Source organism: Triplophysa dalaica, chromosome 1 (assembly GCF_015846415.1).
Source record: "Triplophysa dalaica isolate WHDGS20190420 chromosome 1, ASM1584641v1, whole genome shotgun sequence".
Classification (NCBI taxonomy): Eukaryota; Metazoa; Chordata; class Actinopteri; order Cypriniformes; family Nemacheilidae; genus Triplophysa; species Triplophysa dalaica.
In genome coordinates, this window is record NC_079542.1 from 25,889,077 (window position 1) to 25,915,326 (window position 26,250).

At 37.9% G+C, this 26,250-nt stretch overlaps 1 protein-coding gene across 3 annotated transcripts in view; it reads right to left on the reverse strand.

The window, feature by feature from the left end:
* dnah2 (dynein, axonemal, heavy chain 2) overlaps positions 1-26,250 on the reverse strand; it is a 164,274-nt gene that overhangs the window by 11,067 nt on the left and 126,957 nt on the right. For all 3 annotated transcript variants that reach the window (XM_056746055.1, XM_056746045.1, XM_056746036.1), the window contains 25 exons: positions 24,081-24,305; positions 23,878-23,982; positions 23,322-23,510; positions 22,431-22,516; positions 22,202-22,332; positions 21,081-21,230; positions 19,968-20,135; positions 19,403-19,563; positions 19,169-19,308; positions 12,963-13,095; positions 8,588-8,727; positions 8,265-8,475; positions 7,923-8,039; positions 7,290-7,431; positions 6,818-6,987; positions 6,564-6,680; positions 6,048-6,212; positions 5,838-5,963; positions 4,885-5,033; positions 4,519-4,585; positions 3,374-3,524; positions 1,054-1,202; positions 841-974; positions 538-682; positions 132-331 (listed from right to left, as the gene is read on the reverse strand). In XM_056746055.1, coding sequence (XP_056602033.1) covers positions 132-331; positions 538-682; positions 841-974; positions 1,054-1,202; positions 3,374-3,524; positions 4,519-4,585; positions 4,885-5,033; positions 5,838-5,963; positions 6,048-6,212; positions 6,564-6,680; positions 6,818-6,987; positions 7,290-7,431; positions 7,923-8,039; positions 8,265-8,475; positions 8,588-8,727; positions 12,963-13,095; positions 19,169-19,308; positions 19,403-19,563; positions 19,968-20,135; positions 21,081-21,230; positions 22,202-22,332; positions 22,431-22,516; positions 23,322-23,510; positions 23,878-23,982; positions 24,081-24,305 — 3,671 coding nt within the window. The remainder of the gene's footprint in view (positions 1-131; positions 332-537; positions 683-840; positions 975-1,053; positions 1,203-3,373; positions 3,525-4,518; positions 4,586-4,884; positions 5,034-5,837; positions 5,964-6,047; positions 6,213-6,563; positions 6,681-6,817; positions 6,988-7,289; positions 7,432-7,922; positions 8,040-8,264; positions 8,476-8,587; positions 8,728-12,962; positions 13,096-19,168; positions 19,309-19,402; positions 19,564-19,967; positions 20,136-21,080; positions 21,231-22,201; positions 22,333-22,430; positions 22,517-23,321; positions 23,511-23,877; positions 23,983-24,080; positions 24,306-26,250) is intronic.

Genomic DNA, 26,250 nt, shown 5'->3' on the forward strand with positions numbered 1-26,250 from the left:
GGGTGATGACAACATTTTCATTTCCAGCTCATATTTTCTTTAAATGCAGGAATTCAGGTGGAAATGAATCGACTTCTCACTGCAATTCCGAATGGTGCACTGAAGTGTATGTGTGAGTTGGTGTTTTAGACCTGTAGACAGCATAAGTGTGGTGCCTGTTGAGGTTGTTTATTCTCTCCTCCAGTTTGTGGCTGCGGGGGCTGCTCTCTATACTCAGCGTAAACAGGGTGATGTAGGCGTCCAGAGAGAACTGATACATGGGATCTATAAAGCCCAGATCATTCAGCACGAAGAACAAGATGGACGCCCTCTGGGCACACGGGCGGTAGGCCTGAACAAACACACACACACACAGGGGTGTCTATAGCTTTATCTGCCTCTTCTATTATCAACATCCTCATCTCAGCACTCTTTTTATCTCTCTTCCTTATTCAGAGCAGCAATCTTTAATCCAATCTGGCAACCCTTTCAGCACCTCTCTCACGCCATCTACCTCTCCTTGACCTCTCCTCATGCTTTTCTCTCTTTCTCTCTCACCTCTCTGGCAATATCGATTTGGCTCTCGGTCAGTTCGCTGATCTCCAGTTGTTCTGCGACCTCGGTGGCCGTGACTTTGGAGGTCTGCAGGGTGTTTACTAGCTGAACGTCATCCAGCAGGGAGCCGGTTGCCTCATTCAGCAGCCTACTCAGAGGAAATAGAAGGGAGCACACTGTGAGATCTCTCAGTATTTATAAATAAAAACACTGATGATTTGAGTTAATGATGTCAGTGGCACTTGTATAAAGGTGTTAATGCAGTTTTGTGACATTTGTGAGTGTGTGATTATGCGTGCCGCCCACCGCAGAATCTCATCCTCCAGCTCTTGTAGTTTTCTCCTGCCGGAGGCGATGTTGATCACTAGAGAGTCCTTCTGCTCCTCTAGCTCAGGACGCTCCTTTCTCACCACAATCCCCAGCAGCTGGGCCTCCAGACCCTAACATATGCACACACAGTTATATTTCATCCTTCAAGACACCTGACTTGAGTTTCACAACCTTGAAATACACGCAGACCTGTTCTTTAACTGCGAAGTTGACGATTGTGGTTTTGGAGGAGATCTCAGGCGTGTAATGTGGATTGGACAGTTTGGTGGTCATGTAGAAACGGAATTCAGGACTGTATTCTACCTCTTTGTCTCCCAGTTTTAATAAGAACCGGCCCCCTGTAGATCACACATACACAAATATGCATAAAATAGTAAATAAAAAGACATGTAGCAGACACTTTAAGTACCAGTTAATAGCTGGAAACACTTCCATTCTTTATATAGATTTTAGAATATTAGTCAACGGTAACGCTTTAGATTACAGCCCGCAATGTACCGCACACTGTAAAACTTTGCTGTAATTTCGCAGCAGCTTTGCCAGTAAATTACTGTAGATTTAATGTACAATTTTGTTCTAAGCATAAACTTACCTAGTTTATATATTTTTCTTTCATAAAACAAGACTAAATTTCTTTGGTGACTTTTCTTGTTATGTAGATGTATCGTAATTTAAGAAGTTTTAAATATATTTACAGAAAACAAGAGAAAAAGTTTTGGGAAGAATGTCACTTTTTGCAGTGATGCTATGCTAATGCCAGTCTCTTCTTGCTCATTTTGAATCTCAAAAGTCTTTAAATTTTGATTACTAATGGGAAAGTATATTAAGTAATTATTAAATCTACATTGAGTTACTGGCAGACCTGCTGCAAAAACAACAGCAAAGTTTTAACATGCATAATTAAACAGAATTTACAGAGTAACAATAATGTACCTCTACAGTACATATCTGTAGGGAAAGGGTTTGGATGCAATCTTTGTGGAATTTTTTACCTTTTACCTCTTTATTCCCTAATCGATGGATATTGTTTCCCTTTACATACAAATATGTACAGTAGAAGTACATTATTTTTACAATTAGCTACGATGTAAATTCTATTTTATTATGTGGTACCTTGCGGGCTGTAATCTAAAGCGTGACCAAGTAAACTCATAAAACTATGGAGTAGGACACTTGTAACTGTGGGAATTATGTTGAGAGTGATATCTAATATAAAACTATATCTAATATAAAACTATGTCTAATATAAAACTATGTCTAATATAAAACTATTTCTAATATAAAACTATGTCTAATATAAAACTATGTCTAATATAAAACTATTTCTAATATAAAACTATGTCTAATATAAAACTATTTCTAATATAAAACTATGTCTAATATAAAACTATTTCTAATATAAAACTATGTCTAATATAAAACTATATCTAATATAAAACTATGTCTAATATAAAACTATGTCTAATATAAAACTATTTCTAATATAAAACTATGTCTAATATAAAACTATTTCTAATATAAAACTATGTCTAATATAAAACTATTTCTAATATAAAACTATTTCTAATATAAAACTATATCTAATATAAAACTATGTCTAATATAAAACTATGTCTAATATAAAACTATGTCTAATATAAAACTATGTCTAATATAAAACTATGTCTAATATAAAACTATATCTAATATAAAACTATGTCTAATATAAAACTATGTCTAATATAAAACTATGTCTAATATAAAACTATGTCTAATATAAAACTATATCTAATATAAAACTATATCTAATATAAAACTATGTTACATTTTAGCATTTTATAGAAGTCACCCTTTGATTAGAATTAGCAAAATCCTTCTCTTGGCATTTTAAAAGCCACCTTCTTGAGGTCTCACCCTGGGAAGCTTTTTAAAGAGTATTGAACGAGTTCCTATCTATTCAGGGCTCTTATAGGCTGATTTGCATAATTATTTCAGTGGATCTCAAACTTTTTCATTGTAAGTTCCCCTTGGTGCAGGGTGCATTGCTTAGTGGCCGCCGCAAAATATATCTTGAATTTAGAATTTTAATTAAACCAATTTTTTTAATTACATTATAATAAATTACTGCAATTATTTACAATAAATTATTTTTTTGCATATATACTGTTGATGGTATTTTTTTTCTGATGTTTCATTTCCAAAAAACTGTACCCGGTGGATCAAATTGAGGCTCCGAGTTTGAGAACCACTGCGTTGTTTGAGTCATCCATTTCAAAATTATATTTTTCCCAAATACATATATATATATATATATATATATTTTTTTTTAATGAAATACATTTTGATTCGGATTTATATAATAGTAATTTTTTAAAGGTCATTAGTTACATATCAGGCAAGCGTTTCTTTTGACTGGTAATGTAATATCAGGGAGATTCTGTAGACGACACATGTGTATCAATGGCAGTTCGTGAAAAACATATAACGACTGGTTTGACTGTCACGCATGTATGTGTGAGCCATGACTGACCAACTCGTGTGAGGGACTTGTTGAGTATTGGGGCAAGTGCCGGGTCCAGTTCCTCTTGGACGTTCTGCAGGAGAACTGGGAAACCAAATTGCACTGCATTCTCCAGGACTCGCAAAAATTCAGGCATCTGCAGGTCAATTACCTTCAACCCCTGCGACGGAGAAAGAGAGCGAGAGCACATGAGGACGAGGAGAACATAAAGGACACGCAGAGGACGAAAGAACGCTGTCAACTAAGTAAAAAAAAGATGAGAGCAGAGAGGATAAATATGATTCAGAAGTGATAAATGGATGTTAAGCAAGAAAATGGGATGTGAAAGAGAATGAGAAGAGCTGGGGGAGGCAGAAAAGAGGCTTCGGCTCTGTCATTTCGGTATTGTTAGTAAATGTCAGCGTTTAACGGCAGTGTGTGAACGGCACTCGCCGCATCAGACACTCACCACTACAGAAGAGAAAAGACCTGTGAAGAGAAGGAAAAGGTCAGACACAAAAAGAGAGAGAGAGAGAGAGAGGACAGAGGACTGAAGCTGCAAAGCAAATTATCCTGAGAGATGAGAGACCGCACGCAAGTGTGTGTGTCCTCCCATTGCTCCTTCTGAAGTTGAACACACCTGAGAGCCATTTCTTGCACTCACAACAGAACACTTATCAACTGTTTCACGCATCTACATTCCTATCTGTCTGTCTTTGCATTCCTAGTACAGCAAACGGTCCTGACACAGAGGACGGAGAGCGAGTACATTAATGTGTATCTGTGATAAATGTGTGTGTTCTGCTGTAGAAGAGCAGGTGAGGGGCCGGGATCTCAGAGGAGCGGCTTTTTTTAACTCACAGGAGGATTGAGTTTGAAGTTCTTGCACTTTAATTAAGGCCTCTGAAAACGGCTCGTCTGAGTCACGTGACCAGGCGTCGTGACTCTGAGCAGGTAATGTTGCAACTGAATGTGGGTTATGTTTTATTCTGTGGGGAAGCAGATCTCACTCATATTAATAACCACAGCTGCCTTGTTTTCTTTGTTTCTGTCCTGTTCTGATAACCAGATGGTTAAATCAGGATGTTTACAGCAAATATTGCAGTCTGTGTTGACACTATGAACACCATAAATGAATGAAAATATAAGTGTGTGTGCGCGTGTTAAATATTCACTCTTTTAAGTTCCATGTTCTTAATCCACTTTTGCGCTTGTCCTTGAGGGTCCACCATTAGCGGCCATCTGTGGGGAAGGACAAAGAGAGAGAGATGAGAAGCATGAGCTCTCACTATAAATGCATGTCACATTATCCACAAATAGGCCATTTAATAATAATCTATAATCCCAAAATGCCATTAATCTGTTTGGTGTGCGCGCATAGAAAAGAAATGAGCAGCCTATAAATGAACAATCAGAAAAAAACTGATCTTACTATTATCTTTAGCTAATTATTCTCCAATCACTATTCATTACAGCCCATTATTCATGAGATATCATCATTATTCCAATTAGTGTTAAGGGATTGGCTCTCTGTGTCTGACCGGTTGCCACGGGTGACGATGACTCCGTTCTCTGTGGAGAAGGCGTCAGATGGGAGACCTTGGATGTTCCATTCACGCACTGCTGTGGGTTTAGACAGGAAAGCTGCGAAACTGAACCCTGGAGAACAGGGCACCTCCAATTCTCTCACCTAGAGATGAAAATGGTCGAGGAAGATCGAGGCAAGAGAAACAGAGCCGTCATCTGCATAATATCTTAAGATTCACTGTTGAATAAATAGAAGTGCTCCAGAATGCTTGTAATCAAACAGTTCTTGGACGCCATTGACTACCATAGTAAGAAAAATTGATTTGTAAGTTTCTTTATTCTGTTGAACACAAATTAAGATATTTTGAAGAATGTAGGTGTAACGAGGAAGGCGGGACGAGAGCCGTGAGGTGTAGCCGGTGGCGTTAGTGATAGTGGGAATCAGCTGTGCGCACAATAAAAAATAACACAGAAGTCAGTCGACTGCCGGCTCCATGAATATAAACACAAACTTAACACATGTCCGGGCCCTTCCTCTCTCATCCGTAGTCCTGTCGCTGGTCCACTTATGCTCTCGATCTCCTCCGTGAGATATGCGGGACCGGTGAGCGCACAGCTGATTCCCACTATCACTCACGCTACCGGACCCACCCAACGGCTCTCGTCCCGCCTTCCTCGTTACAGTAGGAAAGCAAACTTTTGCCCATCATTGTCATTTTTCCTACTATGGTAGTCATTGGTGGCCAAGAATTGTTTGGTTACAAGCATTCTTCCAAATATCTTTCTCTGTGTTCATTAGAACGAAGACATTTATACAGATTTGAAACAACTAGAGAGTGAGTAAATGATGACAAGATTTTTTGGAGGGGGCAAACTGTTCCTTTAAATGCAAGCACTGCTGTAAATTCAGTGAAAGTTTCAAGCGAAATACAGGAGGGAGTGAACTGATCGACTGATCGATTGTCACCTGTTTCATCCAGATCTTTGTGACCAGCTCATCTCTGTAGTTAGACAGGAAAGGGCCCATGTAAGACAGGAAGGCAGCGGCCAGCAGGCAATCCCCCACCAGACAGGACATGTTCTTCTCCAGACCCTAAACATCCACACGCGACACAATCACATATGAGGGCTCACATCTTCATATCCAAATGGTGACTGTATGTGTGTGTGTTCATACAGAAACTGTCTCTTCCCAGCGGACTCTCTCTCCTGCCAGTCCAGACAACAGCTTTCCAGCTCTGTCCAGTTTCAGCTCCATATCCTCCGATTTCCTCCGTAGCTCCTCTTTCTGGGACAGCTTTTCATCGTACTGTCTCTTTAACTCATCCAGCTTATCTCCTACCTACACACACACACACACACACAAAATGTTTAATGCTATACATTTGAATAACACTAATGTATACGAAATTATGTCCACATGTATGCACACGTAAGCTTTGTCCCAATACTTAGTGAGCTGTCCATCACTAAGGCACAATTTCTTTTAGGTAATATCACTTCATCCACCATCTTAGTTTTTTTGTCACAATGTATTCTGGGAATGGTATTGCTATGTGTAACAGTAATTTAGAATTTAGCTACCTTTTTATTGGGAGCATGCCTATGATACCTCGAAATGCTGTCTTTGTAGGCAGCACACTAGGTTTTGGAACAGGGTAACAGAGTTCGGGGTATATAGACAGACACTGACCTCTCTGAGTTTGCCCTGAGCCTCAGCCATCGAGGCCTGTTTCTCAGCCAGCTGCGTCATTGCTCCATGCAGCCTGGCTCTCTTCGGTTCCACCACCCTATAGATACGACCGTAAACCTGACACATACACAGTACATGGGATGAATATGTATAGCATAAAAACAATGTTTCAACATCACAGTTAAAATCAATGTTCGTAGGAGCAAATGTTGTTAATGCAAGTATATTGTGAAGATTAATATTTGTGTGTGTACCTCCATGGCCCTGACCCACATGCAGAGGGACTTAGCAGCGAGCGAGACCCGTCCGATGATCTCAGGCTGAAAGTCGGGCTGCGTGCAGTAATGTCCAATGGTCTTCAACACGCGGTCAGATATGTTGTCCTTATCAAAATTCACCAACTGTTTAATGAAGTTGCCCTCTCCTAAAACAAATGGCTCGAATTCAGCCTCGGGCAAGCACATATTTCATTTTCAGAGCAATCTGTTCTGTGCTTTCCACTGCATTGTGCTGACCTTTTTAAATATAGACTGGAATGCTAATGAATAAACCAACCTCTCCTTGCCTGAGTCTCTCTCTCTCTCTTTCTCTCTCTCTATTTGGCTCATGTGAGGTTAGTTATATTGTAGTCTGGTATGGATTTCACACCAGGGTCATTGCCCGAATCTATGTGTGACATCAGTCTAATGGAGTAATTTAATAAAGATCTGGAAATGTCTCTCGTACCCAGTTGTCTTTTGGCCTCTGCCCAGGTTGGTTCACATCCTCGGAGGATCATTACAGCCTGCATGACAGTTTCCACGAGAGCTGGAGGTCTGCCGTAAGACTTGATTTCAGTCATGTCTTTTTTATTCAGTGACTCAAGAGCCTGTTAAGAGACCAACAAGATTGTTTAATGACGACAACGCTATGAATTCAGTTTTCACTGACAAAACAGCATGCAACATATAGTTTCGGTAAATTTGGTGGATGCAGTTAATTACATTTTCTGTCCAGCGAAGCCGCTGTTACTAATCATGATTTTAGAAGTTACTGCAAGTAGTATTAATGGGACATATTTAGTCACTATTTTATTCTTGTTCTGTCTAGCAACAGAAAATATGTAAATCATATCATTATTGGGCATTCAGTTGTGTTAAAACAGCATGTGACAGTTTAGAGAGTAGGAGAGAAGAGAAACAGATCTGAGTGCCATCACTAGACTGAATGCAAATATGATGTCATGACTTATGAACATGCTAATTAGCACATGAAATCATCTAGCAAAGAAGTCCACACCCTGATAAAACACATATTTCGTTCAGATGATCAGATCAGATGCTTTCATTACTTGTCAGCCTTTATTGAAAGAAATAATACCTTCATGGCTTCCTGCAAAGCAGGAAGTGCTTCATCGAGGTCTCTCTGCGCATTCTCTGCCATGGCCTTACATTTGATTTCCTCTGCTTCTATTTTCTCACTGTGAGCACCCACCGCCTAACAAACACAGCACAGACAATCTTAGAGGGTTATAAATATCACAAAAATACAACCCTGCCTAACAAATGTCAAAAAGAAAAAAAAACACGAACAAACACACAACCAAAAACACAAACACACATGTGCAGAGGCATCAGTTCCCAAATACTCCCAGATACTATGAAACATCAGGACCGATGAGGAACGTAAACAAAACCCAGACAAACGAACGCGCAAACACACCTTCTGTTGTTCGTCTGCATCCCTCTTCTGTTGAACGATGACAACCAGATATTCCTCACATTGTTTCTGGAACGCTGCCACTTTCTTCTTGGCATCTTCTAGCTCCACGGACATGGCCTCCACCTTAATCCGTGTGTCGTCGATCTTAAACAAGCCGTTCTTCAATTTAGACACCTGCTCTCCAAACTCATCCCGCTTCTCAGACAACAACCTGAGAATATCAGACAGATTAACACTTTGTTGAATGGAAACAGGAAGCTATGATGCCCTCACAAAACATCTTCACAAAGAAGCACATGAATGAGAAATGGAAAGATTTATACTTCTTGTATCCTGAAACCAGCTCCAGGTAGTTGATGGGGGTGACGTAATTGTGTCTCTTCAGTTCTACTTTCATCCTGTGAGAGAACTGGGCCACAGACTGGTGCACGGTCACAAAGATACTGGCCACTTTAGCCTGGATCTGTGAAGCCACCAGAGAAATTACTTTGTGGAACTCTCAGTTCCTAACAAAATTGCACAACGACACAACTGAGGTACACTAAACTCCCATTTATCCTGACCAAAAAAAGGCTCAATGGAGAACCTCCAAACTGTAAACCCGAATGTTCAAAGTAATTAAATATGTAAAGTAGTGTAAACTTAGTTTTATGTAAAAATTGTACTAACTTAAACATTTAGAGTTCCTGTAACTAATTCGTAATACTTAATTTAAACAAGTTAATTCAACACGATTTGTTGAGAATGAATTTCAGTTCCCAGCATGCTAGGCGTTACACTGCATTAGGAGAGTACCATAAAAGTCGTGTGGGAGGTGCCATAAAAGTTTGTGGGAGGTGCCATAAAAGTTGTGTGTATTACAGTAGGTCCTCAACCAGAATAAGCCTTCTGCTGCCGCTGTCTTCGCGGTGGCTCTACTTTAATGTGTGTTTACTCTTGTTTACCGCTGAGTGGCAGTCTTTTTACAGATCTTCACTCATCGCGAGTTGACGCGTCAAACTCATTGCCTGTCTCAGCAGAGAGGCAAGGGTTAAGATGTTTAGGCGTTAAAGAAAAGCGCTGTCTACAATATCAAAGTTACAAGAACTTAAATCCACAGACACTAATAATTATATTTAAAATATATACATAATAATACATAAAATTAATATAATTTCATTCAACAAGGGATTACATTTTTAAATTTGCTCTATGCATTCAATCAATACTTTATTAGGTTTGAATCATTTACAATATATAAGGAGTGTTTTCATTTAATGCTGGGTTGCATGCAGAACTTTAATGTTTGTATTCGCTCTGTGTTTTTTGCAAATTGAGAAATACAGCGTGTGCAAAACTGTGCGTCATTCATAAAAAATGGCGAAACCCAACTAACATGATTTAGCTTTATTTCCTTTAAAACCCAATGTGCTCTAAATTGGATTATCAGCATATATCCCCCATATGGAATAAATGCCACTGCCTGAAAACACAGCTGGGTTTCTCTGATGTTAACCCTGGATTAACATTCACGTGTACATGTTGGTAGGCTTCATTCACATAGATTGGGGATATGTTGTCATAAGTAATGTCTATGCATTAGGCTTTTCATTATGTCAGGCTTTATTTCAAAGTTCTTTTAAATGTGGCACCCGCACGCGTTCAGAGACAAGCCACGTTAACAAATTGTATTGTCCTGAAAGCGTGGTCTGTCAAAACATATCAAAACATTTAAAATGAAAGTATAACAGTACAGTTTACCAAATTAAATCATGTTGTGAAATATATGCATTAAACAGGACGTGATGAGATCTTTAGCCACCAGAACCGCGGGTTACATAAAAACATACTTTTTCTTTCTTTCTTCTTTCGTTCTTTGACGCATCGTGCTGCACATCGTTCGTTTCAGAAACTACCTTTTTCCCATTAGAAAGTTAAAACTGATCATAATTATTAAATTGACCAAGCAAATAAGGTAGCGCACTGACCTTATTTGCTTGGTTGATTTAATAATTATGATCAGTTTTAACTTCCTGCGAGGCAAGAAACTTGCGACTTTAGCCGGTTTATTTCTTTGTGAATATTTTTCGCATCGTCAGCCAAAATATCAGAAACGGTCTATTTGTTTTGTAGCTCAACTTCTGACAAGTTAAACATCTTTTTTTGGAATATATTTTAAAACTACTACATGCTGAAATAATTCGGTTCTTGAATGACTTGCAAGGCTCAATGTGAGCCGGCGCTCTCGCAATTCGCATGAAGCAGCATTTAAAAGGGGAAGTTTAAACAGCAGTTTAAACTTAGGTAACTATATGTATGCTATAATTGGTAAAAGATATTTATAAAATGTATATAGAATTTATAAAAGATAGATACAGCTGTAAGGTTACATCCGAAATCATACGGGGGGGGGGGGGGGAGGCTGAACTAAAGCACATTGCCAACAAAACACAGACATCAGTTTCACTCACTGCATGCGGTTCATGTCCGGCATCTTTTAGGGCTGGGAAGGCTCCATCTATCAGTTTAAAACCATCTACAAATCCAGCGTTATATCCACTGTTTATATAACATTCATCACCCAAATACAGCAAACAAACCTGAACTTCGCAAACATATGCTCTCTCTCCTGCACAAGTGAAAGTGACGTCTGTGCATGCTCCTTCTCCTGCTCTCCATGCTGCCTCTTAGGCATGCTTTTTATGGAAATTTGTCCAATAAGGGACTAAGAAATATTGTTGCAAAACAGTTTTATATGTTCGAAAAAAAAAATTAGAAACCTGTATGATCGCTTGGGGAGTATATTGAGCACAGAAATACTACATAATGCTCCCAACTCGTTTTTTGACAAGTTGACCATGTTAAGCATGAGAAGACAACACGTTTAACATTGTAAACACATTGTGACACATCGTTGCAGCACCCCTTTAATATTCAGCTCTTTGTTACTGTTCACACATCCTCCATCAAATCCCACCTCCTACTGCAGGAAGAAATCACCCTAAAAACATTTCAGCGAAAAACTCAAAAGAGGTGTCTATTGAGAAGTTGCAAATTTAAGAATAGATTGGAATGTAAACAGGGAATTTTACCTTAATTGCTTTATAAAGTGCTGTATCGATCAAGAAGATATGAAAACATTTAATTGTTTTTCATTTAATCGAGAGGTCATTACAGTGTTTTAATATGTAGAATGTAATGTTAAAATAATTTAATATGTTATGTAAATTAGGAGCATAACGATTATAAAAAGCATATTTTGGCAAAGATGTTTTGTTTATGTTTAGAGTTAAGTTTCTTTTTAGTGTTACGGCGTCTTACGTTTATTTGTCACCCTGCACGTAAGACATTAATTCTAAACTCTGCTCTTTCAAAAAACAAGACATTCACACCTCTCCCAGTCCCTATTCCCCGTCAACTGAGAAGTGGAATCTGTTTTTAAAAGCCTGTAGCCTTCTGAGAGAATTGAAACAGTTCAATGCTTGCCATTTAAACGCAGGTCAATACACTATTTCGTCACACTTTTATTTAATAACGATGAAACGGTCTATAAATTGCATATTTTGGCAAATATGATGTTTTTTCGTTCTCGTCTTCACAAAGCCTCTATTCTAGCTCATTAATAATCATTTATGTTAAATTTTTGCCTTGTGAATTTTACTTTCTACGGTCCACATTATTTATAATTTATAATTATAAAAATTGTGATAATGTGTCAGATTCGCCCTCACGTATTGGCTGAAAGAAAGTGTGTAGGCCTTCTGTTGTCGCTTTGTAACATACATGTAATTAAACATGTAACATTACTTTTTTTGTGCTGTGGTGGATATGAGATTATCCTTAAATAAATATACATTTATTATAAAAGTTTACCCGCAAGTACGTACGTATTAAACTGTGGTTATGGAACTTTTTAAAAACAGTCAAACGTTTCAACAGTTTGCACGTATAAGGACAGAAAAGACATCGTGTGGTTATTTTTTTATAATAAAAGTGTGTTGTTATAACTATCAGGCATATGTAATCGCTTTAGACTCGCAGAGAAAAACTATCCTTAGGCTACATGAACCTCTGTGATCATAACACGTTTGTTCTAATTATTTTTGTTCTAATGATTTAATGCTTACTTTACTATGTCCTGGATTTGGTTCAATTCTATCACTTTTTTCTTATATTATAAACGTGAATAACTCTGTTTAATGTGTTGCCTCCTGTCATGTAATAATTCATTGGATTTCAAAGTTTCACAGTACATGTGGTGAAGTACTGAAGGCGCAAACTCTCCCTTTCCACCTCCTGGCGGAAATTTCGCGAACTAGTTTCACATGTAAATGTTTTTTAACTGCTGCCCTTCCCAAACGGCGGCACTCAACGTGGCGGTAGAGAGCATTCTGGTTGACTACATACAGTACATCACTCTCTGTGAAGGCTGATTGTTAATTGTTGATGGATCTGAAAATGTTAAGGTTGTCTTATTAAGATCTTTCTTTTATTGAACTGTGAATAAAAAAGTGACCTTACATAATGTTCAAAATAAAAAGGAACTAACAGCGCTTGAAATTCAATTAACCTTCATGAATGATTCAATATATAACAGCCACTAAGACATGAAGCACCTCACAAAGACTACAAATAAGTGAGTGGTACTGACGTAATTGCACGGTGTGTTAACACAATGTTTTGTCAATTTTGTGTCTGTATGTTGTTAATGCATCTCACCCCGTCTTTGTTTCCTAGAGAGAGGCCATCCAAACATCTCTCTGCCACCTCTAAGAGAGCGTCACGGGGCCATTCACAGAACCAGTCTATAGTGGTGCAGTTCACCAGCGCTGGATACTGACGAATACGGTTCCTACATGCACAGACACATACAGGCACATTGCTGAATTAGGGCAATTTAATGTACATGACTATAACTGTGTTGTCAACTTTATAGTTCACCAAATAATAAAAATATATTATTTATTACTCGCAAGTCGTTTTAAAACCGTAAGACCTTCATTCATCTTCAGAACCCAAATTGATTTCTTTTGAGGGGTTTTGTATACATTGAGTGCTGGAATTTGTTTAATAAAGTCATTGCTTTATAAAATCAAGGTTGAACCACTGGTTGAACTATTTTAAGGATGTGGGCCGTTAACGGCGTTAACGGCGTTAACGCAGTGAGACTATTATCGCGCGTTAAAAAAAATGTCGCCGTTAATCTATTCTCAAAGTTGGGTTGGCAGCTGGGTCTATACTACGCAAGCTATGATGACTTTCACCTTGATATTTTAGCGCGGATGTATACCAGTTTAACTGCACTGTACGGGGCGAGAACGAGATTTTTCAACTCGCGTGATTCGCGTCATTCGCGGAAGCAGAAGCCGCCTCATCATCTCATAACCAGGGCTTCATTCGCGCGATTCGCGCAGCAAGTAGGTCTATTGGCTCTTTGCATTAACATATAAATCACTCACGCTTGACACGCCATTCGCGTTTGGTCTGAACACAACATAACGTTACTGTGAAATTACCGCATCAAACGTGACATGCTAACATGGATGCAGCTATGAAGCCGCCGCGTTTGCTTCAGGGAATATTAATTTTTAAGAAGCTTCCCAATAGAAACATCGACAAGACTAAGGTTGTTTGCACCTTATGCAATGCGGAATTGGTTTAAAAAAAACACTTTCTCTCAACAGGTAGTGGTCTAGCTTTAGTTGAAACCAGTAACTTTGTATTGAGATCTAATGTATTATGGCTCCTGTATGACAGGTCGTTTGTTGCTCCCTCACTCTTTGTAAGTCGCTTTGGATAAAAGCGTCTGCTAAATGACTAAATGTAAATGTACTGTAGGAGCTCTTCCAGTCTCAAGTACCACCTAAACGGAAATCATCCCTTAGCTAATGCGGAAGTAAACACAAGTTCATCTTATTGAACATAATTTAATTTTCATCACCAATTATCATAGTAGAACAGCTTTCTCAAGCAGTTTGTGGTGCATTTTGGAAACAGTAGATGAGCCCCTGGTCTAATGCGCCACCTGGCTTGAGAAACCCGTTCTCAAAGACTTACTTTTAGTCATTATTTGGGTAGCACACATATTCTGAATGCCTTCGGCAGAATTCAAATGAGCCATTTTAATCTAGATTAATCTAGATTAATTTTGGAATTAATCTAGATTAATCTAGATTAAAAAAATTAATCTATGCCCACCACTACTTTAATAACTTTCTGCACTTTGAGTTTTCGTTGTGTTGCTCTTTATGGGTGTTAGAAAGCTCTCTTGCCTTATCAAAACTATCTTTCCAAAGATGAATAAAGGTCCTATGTTTGGGAAATCACTTGAAGGTGTGTAATAATTCATGACAGAATTTTCATTCTAACCCTGAACCAACCCTTTAAAACATTTCTCACATGAATTTTAATGGCCTTTCGTATTCTGAGTGAAACAGAATTTTGAATGAGAAAAATATTTTTCTTCACTGACATTCAATTGGATGAATTAAAACAGCTGTTGGATTTTGAAATGGAACTGGGAACAGAAGGGGAGGAGTTAACAGATGCTCCGCCCAAGTGTCAAACTTATTTCACTTGAGATAGATAGTCACTAAAGGGCGGAAGTGCATTTTCAGATTTAAGCTGAAGATTATGAGGGCACATGAATTTTAAAAAGAGTATGATCCAAATTGATAAACTTTCTACAATAAATGCTGCAGTATTTCATGTAAAAAATAATTTCAATAAAATGTATTTTTTTTTCATTGGGATTTTAAGATTTTTTATATTATGTGTTATGCAGTAATAATGTGTGATTTTAAAGCTGCAATCCGTAACTATTTTGGAATCAGAAATCAGTTTTGCAGCAAGTGCATACAAATCTGTGTTCGATACCATCTCCTTACCTTATGATGATTCACAATGGTAAACTAATAATAATGATGATAACCAGGGCATTTTGCGACCAGATTTCGAGACAGCGTGAGCAATAACTCTTCTAGTTGTTATTTAAAAGTACTCTTTTAGCTGTACTCTTCAAGCCTGCCAACAGTGCAGGCCTATTTGTGATAGTAAACTGTGCATCAATGCGCACGATCCAGGTCGTCATTGACAAGTTTACACACAAACAAAGTGAGCACATTACTAAGAGTTGCTGTTTGCTGTTACGAATTTCTTGAGCCCGAGGACGAACGAGTTGATATATAAAACGTTTAAAATGAAACTAACCACGGAGGGAACTCATTTATCTGTGGATTATTTGAGACAGCGATTGATCATTACAAATCCGTTCACAGCAAGAACGACAGGCGAATGGTCTTGTTAAGTTAACTTTACAGTACATTTACATGTGTTGTGTAAACATGAGTAAAAGTGTCCTTAATACACAATAAACTCACCATAAGAACATAACATGAGGCCTTTCATTTTGCGTTAATGTCTAACACTGTAAACAATTAACTATATGCTTTAACACAATTCCTATTGGTTCAAATGAATTCAGGTTACAGTCTCTCTATTTAGCACCAATCAATAACAAAACTTCTCTGTAGGCTCTGCCTCTTTTTAAATAAGCAGAACCAAATCTGCTAGCATCAAGTAACTTAATTGTCAGTACCTAAAATGTTCAGTCAGGGGCTACAGCCCTCCTAGTAAAAAAAGTTAGTCCGGAACCCTGATAATAATAATACATTTGAGCTGTCAGGTGCAATTTTGTAGGATATCATTTGACTTCAATCAAATATAAATATATTAAATAACCTGCGATTTTATGTTTTAAACTAAGATCGTGAAAGAGGGGTTAACGATACAGATTTACATTCAGTCATTTACTTAGAAATGAGAGCACATTAAACGTCTTTGTCAACAAGCTTACAATAAGTGCAGTCTACAAAGCCATAGCTGCATCCCAATTCGCATATATTCCGTCCTAACTTCAAAAACAATTCAGAAAATAGAATAAGTATGTCCAAAATCATAGTTTGCTGAAATGAGAATTCTCAAAGTACCGGATGATCTGTTTCCAGTGAAAATTTGAAGTGTGAATCCATTGACACTTAACGACTCACAACTCACCACGTGAGGGCAAAGTTTAGTGATGCTACTGTACACTGCATTAATAAAATAAAATAAAAGATGCTTTGCTTAATTAATACATGTGAATATACAGTAAACATTAGATTTGAAATAAATAAATACTTAAATGCGAGGAAGAGCTGAATTTCGATGTTCGTGACAGTTAACAGTTATCAGTTATCACAGTGTCGTCTAGGCAACGACGGCCATTTCCGTTTAGCGTTAGTATGTCCCGGTGTGTGCATGCAGTTTTGCTACACACTAAAATGTATATACTTTTCCATAACAAAAACTCTTACTAACACAATCAGCTAGCAGCAGCTAACTAGCTATTTTTATTCAATAAGCAGCTAGCTTATTATATTAGCAAAAAATAATTTATAATAAAGGAAATGGATATTGTTATTATTATATGTAAAAACATAAATATTACTGATTTCAGCATCTTCTCACTGTAGACAGGTCAAATTGTATATGTTGATTTGTCACAACCAGTGACGTCATCCACCACTCCAGTCAGGCTCATTAAAGTTAGAACAGTGCCAGACCAATCCTAGTTAGGGCATCAATGACTCAGATTGGCATATTTAATGACTCAAGGCCCTGCAGGTCATTTTAAGCACAACCGACATAGATGCAAATGAGCGATTAACAGGAACATTTGCCATGCATGTTTCTATAGCGGCAAAAGTATGACAGGCATAATTACAGAAGGAGTATGTGTTTGCATGCTATCATCTGGGGGCCAATAAGCAATCTACTGCGTCTAGTTTCTGATTTCTCTCATTTCACCTACCCATTATTATGGATCTTTTTTGCCATTATTGTGCCATTATCATTATTGATTTGGCACAACCCTTCACTATAACTATAGTCTGCAGCGAACATCCTATCGCTCTGGCAATACAAATGCACTGTTGTTCTTCATGCCAATAAAGCCAATAAAACTGAGTGAGTCACAGCAAGCTAAAGACAGGGGAAGTAAATGGGGAGAGAGGCAAAGCCAAATGTACTACATCCTTTATGAAAATACTTGTAAGCTTACAACAGCATGCAGTAAAGAGATTGCAGATGCCGAGCAGAGCTTTGTCATCGTCCTGATGTGTGTGAAATGACACAGCCACAGAGGTTCACTCCTGTCGTCTTCTTTAATTTCACACAGTTGTAACTTTCATCCACTCTGATCTCATATACTGAGCCATCAGTTGATTCATGAGCAATTATATTGTGTGTGAGTCTGTGTGCTCAAACCGTATTTTGGCGCTCGCTGTGAAACAAGTCCTCAGAGGGAGATCCTAAGCCATAAAATGCCACAGGATGGATCTCAATGTTAGTATGGTAATCAAGACTGACTGAGATATCTGAGCATATTAGATTATAAGGAGTAGGCATGCGCGTGTTCTGTTTTACTGACAGCTATATTAAATCTATGCACATGAGATTTTATTTGTGGAGAAACTGAAGACTAAAGAAGTGGCAGGGTACAAACGTGCTGTTACAGGGATTTGTACTGTATTTCCATGGAATATATCTGACGTAGAAAAGAAAAAGGGAGATAACACAAAGTATGGATCATTTAGTGTTATTGCTCTCTGCACTATGTTGCATTAATAAACATTCTTCAATGAGTTTCTTCAAATTGCAGGTAAGAAAGTATTTGATTTCTGAAGGTTATATTTCTTCAATAATATTCTGTACTTTGTTTCTGTGATAAAATTTATGTTCTGTATATTAATATGTTAATATGATGTCCTATTTCTGTTTTTGGATTTCTTTGCTCTAATTTCCAGCTTGAAATATTCTACTCTTTTGCTTTGTTATGTTTTTTTGCATCTACATCGTAAAGCATCCTGGAGTAAAGGGTAGGCACTATATTAAGTAATAAAATTTAATCTTTCAAGTGCGTCATTTGTCTCTCTCTAAACTTATGGTAGCTTTTAAGTATTTTAATAATATTGGTACATTTAGGTGTTTTTTCAACTTTTCAAAAAAATTTGATCATATTTTCAATACACAATTATCGTATCCAAACAAAATTCACAATAACTATATTGTCATATGCATTGAAATATTCAAAACATTTTTTTTGCATTTTTGGAAAACCATTGTGGCCCTTAAGACAAAATGTAAAATAAGTGTAAAGGTCTTTGCACATATAGTCCGAAATTTTCGCATGTAATGTTTCGTATTTGGCACTTGTTTGTACGTTGTCTCTGAATTGTCAAAACACCTCTCAAAATGCTTGCTACGGATGTGAAAAGAAAACCCAAAATCAAGCAGAAATTCAAACTCAGTCCTATTTTTTTATGACGGATGAAAATATAGGCGGCAGTGTGTAAATGTGATTGACACAACGTGAGATCGTGTTTATTTCTTAACATGCAAAATTTTGGAAGCAAATTCGGACTCAATGTGCAATGGCCTTAAGACCACCTATTATGTTGGAGTGTCAACTAGATACTGTCACTAAATTGTTTACTATATGTGACCCTAACTGTAAACATATCCGGCTCAAGTCGTTTATTTTCAACATAAAATCATCCTACATAATGTAAAAAAAACATGTAAAGTATAACACTGATATCTTTCATATCATTAATACTGAGTATGGCCATGTCAATGATTAAAATGATATTAAAACTTATGGTTGTGTAGTATTAACACATATAATATCAATAATCACAGTTATTAATATCACAATTATTCTCACTACTGAAATACTGACATCTTTATTTACAAAAATCCAATCTTCCTATTGATTTTATTTACCTCATTTAACCCCATTTCTCACCGTATGCAGCTTCTAAATTCAATACAAATGCAGTTTTGTAATGTTAATCTATAAAAATTTATGGAAACTCATAGATCACCTGAATGGATCTCCCACAGGGCTCATGCAAAGCACAATGTGCAGGTTGTTTCTGACACGCTCTATCAGGTAGTTAAACATGGCATCTGGAGTCTCCAGGATATTGTCTTTCCTGGCAGAGTCTGAAAGAGCGTTCTGGATCTATACAAACACATCACGGAAGATAAGCATTCAATTATGAAGCACATTCTCACAGTCACGACAAAAATGTATATGTATAAACACATCCAGACACCTCATCTAGCTCATCTGCTTTATAAAGGTTAGGCAGTTCCCCTGAGCTCAGGATGTTGTTAATATCTTCAAGGAAGGACTCATCCACGATCTGCGTGTCGTTAAACAGGAACACAGTGGGCTTGTTTTCCACTCCGGTCAATCGATAGAGCTTTTTAATGTCTGCATGGGGAGAGGAAATGTGTCGAATATCTCAGCATTGAGAATATGTTAAACTATGCTGTGAAGACTGAGTTTATGCATGACAACAGATCATTTGCTTTGCAGCACTGGCGACATCATTCCCCGAAGTGCTTTTCTTTCTCATTTGGGAACATTTAGCTTAACATCTCACAGGACATTTATAAAACCTTTAATGATTTTTGTGATTAAAAACAACTTAACAAAGCTGGATTACATGGTTTTATTGTTTCACAGCCATGAATGTAATGATAACTCTTCTGAAAAGGCCAGTGTAGTCAGCATTAGGGGGCACATACTGTCACGATGGGCGGGGGAGAGAGTGACCACGCATTGGTTATTTGAGAAGAAGGTGTCAGTCAAATGAATACGGCTGGAGAGCTCACCATCTCTGAAGTCTTGTTTGCGATATTGTTTGGTGACCTCCACTTGGAAGACTGTAAACTGACAGATGAAAGCAGCCAACCTGGTTAAACTCTGCCTGCCTGAGCCTCCGATACCAACCAGCAACATGTTTCCTCTGTGCTGACTGATCACACGTACCACACGCGTTACTGAAGGGAGAGAGAGAGAGCGCTTTCATTATAACCATAATGCATGAATGTTAATGCAACATTTACAAACACACTAAAATGCTAATGCATACAAAAACACACACATCATTCCTGCGGCCAAACTTACAATCACATCAAAATTAACTGACAGAAATCACAATTGGTTAAAAATGCATATGCTCGTAAATATATGATACAATTGCAAATTTTTATAATCAATCAGCTACTCACAACAGCGTGTCATTGAGCTAAGAGTTTGTGATGTGTGGGTCGCATTCACTGAGACCGCTTTAATGCCACAGCGAGGAGCATGTGTGTGTCAGGATGGAAATAAAGCATTCTTATGTGCGTGTTTGACAGTAAATGCGTGTACGCAGCTGAATGACATATAGGCTATGGGACCCGTTGCCTAATTATTCTCCCTGCTGAGGGTTTGTAATGCGGCCGTGGTCTTCTTTGTGGGAACGAGAGGGGTAATTATTCATGCTAGTAGGGGATCTAAGGAGCTGAAGTGCATGTGATTTTGTGAAAAGTTGTGTTTGTATGAGTACTGAATGGGAACTGTACTTTGACTGAGCACCAGATTGGTCACTGAATTATGGGACTTGAGAGTGTGCCTTGAATTATGGGTATTGTAATGTGTCCGCACCCAAATAATGAGAGCAGCGGTGTCATGAATATGAATGACATCAGTAGAATGGAATCTTAATTCATCGCCACACAATCAGGCCCAGTGGAATTTGTTTCTTTCAAACAACTTTAAGACTACATCACCATAGGATGGGAGCACGTCAAGTTATTAGGCACAGTTCCCCTGTAGCACCTTGGGGTTAAGTTATTTGTTTGGGAGAACAACATTATTAGCTCAAGGATCACCTGATACGGCTCAAACTTGCCGACATTTAACCTCAAAACTACACATTTCTGGTGTGGCTGCATTCTAACCGTGCTCTATTGCATCTCTAAAGAGCACCAGGCTCATGGGGACCACACCAGGTGTGAGGTTATAGTCCTCCAGCTGTATCTCCATATAAGCCTTTAGAGCCTTGAAATCCAATAGATCCTCATATACATGTGACTCTCTAAGGAAGTCCCCTACAACAAACACACACAGAAACAAACACAAAGTTAATTTATATTCTCTTTGAACACCACTACAAAAAATCCGAGAATGATCAATTCATAGTTATCACTTGAATTTAAAAACATAGTATACAAAATGATAGCAATTATAGACTACATTTAGGGTGTACTCTCACTAGGCAATCTGAACTGTGCCCACGCGTGTGATCGTGCCGTATCGCGCCCGGGCATGGTTCGTTTAGCGTCCCTGGCTTGCTTGCTAGAGGTGTGCCAGAGCACCGTGCAGTCGGGCTGAGCGCAAATCGCGCCGGAGCGCAGAATTGAAAGCATGATGTAAATTAGGCGACTGTTTAAATTCCTCCCTGAGATTCAGATGAAATTTTTTCACCGTAAAAAACTGATAAACAGCGCACCTACACATGCAGGCATGTGTCATCGCAGCCAAAACTACTCCAGGTTTGTCAAAAATAACCCGACGTGTGTAACGATAGGCTTTAAAATAATAAAGTACGAGAGAGGGTGATTTAAATCGCACTCGGGCACTGTTGAGAGCAACCGGGCAAAATGTGAGTACGCCCTAAACATTTAACAGCATTTGCCCTTGACTTATTTTTAGCTACAAAACATTAAACATTTGATCATTTGGAAGAAGCCAATGAATTTTTGACTCCGTTTAGGAACTAAACAATTTGAAATTGAATAATTTGTAAAAAGATGTATAGTTATTATATTTTCATGATTATAATACCGTTTATATAAAAGTACTATTATATCACAATATTCGCATGCATTTTTTTTATGGCTGCTTTAAAAAGAAATGCATTTTCAATAGTGCTACACAAATAATTGTGAATTGAATTGACCTATTTTATTTATATTTTTATGTTCAAATCAATGGCTCAACCACTAAATTTATATTAATAATAATAGAATTCATTATAATGCAATATTAATATAAATCAGCAGTGTGTGCATGTGTGTACCAAACACAGGGGGCTGTTTGTTGGGGCAGATGGTGTGGTAGGGAATATCAAAATGAGATGCTAGTTTTTCTGATAAAAGTCCAACAAATGTCTCCATGTCTGTATGATCCACCAATCGATCCGAGAAGACCCTGAAACACACAAAACCTCCTTTATCTAAAACACCCGTGTATGTGTGTGTGTGTGTGTTTGTGTCTATGTTCCACTCAAGTTTGTGTCTGTTTGTTACCTAAAGCACTCATGAATCCAAAGACGTGTGATACTCTGCTTGGTGTCATGAAAGTCTCTGTGTGCTCGTAATAATCCCTGGAACACCTGTAGAGCAGTAAGAGAGTAACAAAGAAGAGAGTTGAGATTGAACATGCGTACAAAGCCATTATTGTAATTTTCTGATATACAAATGATTTCTTATTTCTTATCAAGCTCCAAATAAATGTCCTTGAGTTATTGCATGGTGCCAATGATGTTTTGGAAGGGATTAAGAGTAATTGTGGGAATTTGTCAGTCAAACACCTTTTTTGTACAGTATCATGCTGAGATAAAATTGGTCTAAACAAAGCAATATGTTGCCAAGAAGGTAATATGCTAAACAGTTTTTCTACGTTATTTTAGCTTATATGAAATCTTTTCTCTCACAAATGTATCAATATCAGGATGGCATGAGGGTTAAACAATTTTTTTTTTAATGCAAACACATGTCCTTATTATAATAGTTATTCCCTATAACAATAATTATTTAAGGAATGATCTGTTATTAAATGATAAGGAAAAGTATAAACACACAGATGAATTTGATAGGAACCTGTTCGGGTCCAGTGATGAAGTGATGCTGTGCAGTCCTAGTAAAGTATCCAAGAATACAGTACTCTATTGTGTCTTCCACAACCAAGTGCTAAGAACTGGCCGGCAAGATTGGGGAATTGTGTTTTGCAAATTGTATTCAGCGCCTACGCTGTAGGCGCTTTTGGGCCGTTACCTGATTTCCATAATTACTTAAGTGAATTGCGTGCTAAAACAATGCGGCACTAAAAACTGGCACCATCAACGGACCCAATTCACAATAAGAAATGAAAGCTGCTGCATTTCCAGTGGAGAGACGCTCCCACACAATGTATTGTACCTTGGAGATGTCTCTGAGGTTAAAGAGGTAGTGTATTTTTGCAGGTGTGGGTAAAAAACGGGCGCTGATGGCTTGGTACAGCTCCAGGGTGGCCTGGGTCAAAACCCCTCCGATGGGCTTCACCTCCTCCTCAAACTCCTGTAGCTTCTGACTGATCATGGTGCCGTAAATGAGCTTTATCTGAGACTCCTGGAGAGAGAATGAAAGAATACAAGAGGAAATTGATAAATAAATAACAAATTGTGCACATTACTTAACTTTTAGAAAAATATTGTATTTAACACATATTATTTGATATTATATTATAACTGTCCTCTTTGAACTTTATATATTGTAACAATATTAGAAGTTTAATGTTGCACGTGACCCTTTTTGCAGTTAAAGCTTGAACATAAGATGTGATGTCATCAAGGCAAAATGTCAGGTTGTGTGTTCATTCTTACAGATTACAAAGAACAATACTGACGCAAAGCCTAACCTCAACACTGTCTGCCCTGCAAATGCTAGTTTTTCAATGGCTTGTTTGGACTGTTTAAGAGTATCAAGCTATACTTACTGTAGGGAAGGTCATGTTGATGAGATTAAATCGGCTCCGCAGGCGTCCTGATATGTGAGTCCTCCCTCCACCAGGAGGCCCCATCGCAGCCAGAAGAAAAATGTCCTTTTAGAGCAAAACATGACACAGTGAGACATGTACACACGTCCAACTCGCAAACAACTATAAACCTGTAAATGAAAACTCCATATACAATGACTTACTTTGATCGACTTGAGGGTCTGTTTCTGGCGGTCATACCAGAAGCCGTAATCAATCCAGAGGCGGAGCAGCTCCAGTGGAGGCTGGGAGCCAAAGTCATCCACGGCGGGCATGTTAAGATCATCTAGAAAAACAAGCATGTTCTTCCCACCCACCGGCACATATACACCTTTAATCCTTTTTTCCACTCGAGACTCAATGATCTCCTGAACATTATTAGAGCTAGTCTGAGAGAGGGAGAGAAAGAATAACTGTGTCAGCATTAAGAAGAACACACAAGTGGGTAAAATATTCAGTGAGAGTGACAGTTTGAGGGATAGGTGGAAAACGTCCTATTTTCGTAACCAGTGATATCTGGTGTCTGAGAATAATGAGGATGATGGCAGTGATCTCACCCTGTGCTTGAATAATTACTCATCAGGCTTTGCCATTTGACCACTGACACAGGTTGTTACAGATATGAGACTGAACTATAAACATATCAGACTCACTGTTTTAATCAAACAAACACACAAGCACACACTCACACACTTTCTGAGTCTCTTTATGTGGTCATGCAGTTTAAATAACAGGCCTTTGTAGTATAAAAACATCCTGTTAGTTTGAGAACTTAAAACTTGTTGGTTAAAAATGCTTTTATTTAATCACACAGCCAAAAGTGTTGAATTATAAAAAGAAATCAGTAAGAAGTCAGAGTGTAAAATAACTGTTTTAAGTCCCCATGAACCGGAAGTTGCGGTCGTTTTTACTTCCGTATTTTGACGCATTTTCGAGTGAAATGGAATTTTGTATGAGAAAAATAGCTGCAGTGGCTTTCGTCTTTGTATTCTGAAATTGAACTGGCAGCAGACTGACAGTTGAAGGGGAGGAGTTAACGGATGCTTCGCCCGAGCAGGCTCACATTCGTCATTTAAAATGGATTGTCATTTCAGGACGGAAGTGCATTTCCAGAATTGAACTGAAGTTAATGAGGGAACACAATCTTTTAAAGAAAATGACCCACATTGATAAACCGCTAACAAAACAACTGCTGCAATATTTTTTTTGTTTATTCTTTAATTTCACTGGGACTTTAAATAGCAACTGACCAGCTAATTCTGCCATTATTTAATCACCCACATGTTGATAACATATACTTTTCATTTTCCACTACAAACAGAAGGACACACTGGTTACACTTGGGTATGTTTTATATAAAACTACTGTGTGGCTTTAAAACTCTTGGCCGCAGTTTCCCAGACAGGGATTAGCTTGAACCAGGGCTAAACCTTAGTTAAACTAAGACATTTAAGACATTTTTTAAAACATAAAAAAAACATTACTGCATGCATCTCGAGACAACACAATTGCGCTGATATATTTAAAAATAAGTCAGTGCAAGGTGTTTTCGATCAAGACACTTCTAACATTTAAAGTAGTCTGGGACTATGGATTATGCCCTGTATGAGAAACCGCTTCTTATAATATTACTTCATAATACTTATATTTGTGTTTTTCTGTCCCCATTCTCTATAATAGCATGGAAAATCCCGACAAGTACAGTTTTCAGTATGTCTCTTTATGTGTTTCACAGAAAGAAATCACAGAGATTGGAACAAGATTACATGATGATAGAATTATTTTTTAACTCTCTACTTACTTCACAGACCATTGGAACATCAGTACATCAGTAGTAACATGATTCAAACTTTAGGGATGAACCCACAGAATCCCTGATGTTACTGCTTTCATTCAAAGCAAACTGCAGTATATTTTGTCGAAGAACCAGCCTGCCATAGGTCTCCTTGGCACATTAATGATTATGAGGTAATGAGTAGTGATGTACAATTTGTGAGCAAATACTTAAAAAAAAACATTTGTGACCCTGGTCTTAATCGTCAATTTTTTAACATCATCTGAAAATAAGCTTTCCATTGATGTGTGTTTTTTTAGGATAGGACAATATTTGGCTGAGATATAACTATATAAACCTCTGGATCTGATGGTGCAAAAAATCTAAATATTTAGAAAATAACTTTTAAAGTTGTCCATCAGAGTTGCTGTAGCAGGCCGTTGCTACGAAGGAACAAGTTTGTTTAAACACTTTCTATTGGCTTACCACTTTGTGGAGAAATTCTGAGCATTACGTTGATACCAAACTTGAGTGGGTAACTCCCAAAGAGCGGGCAGCAG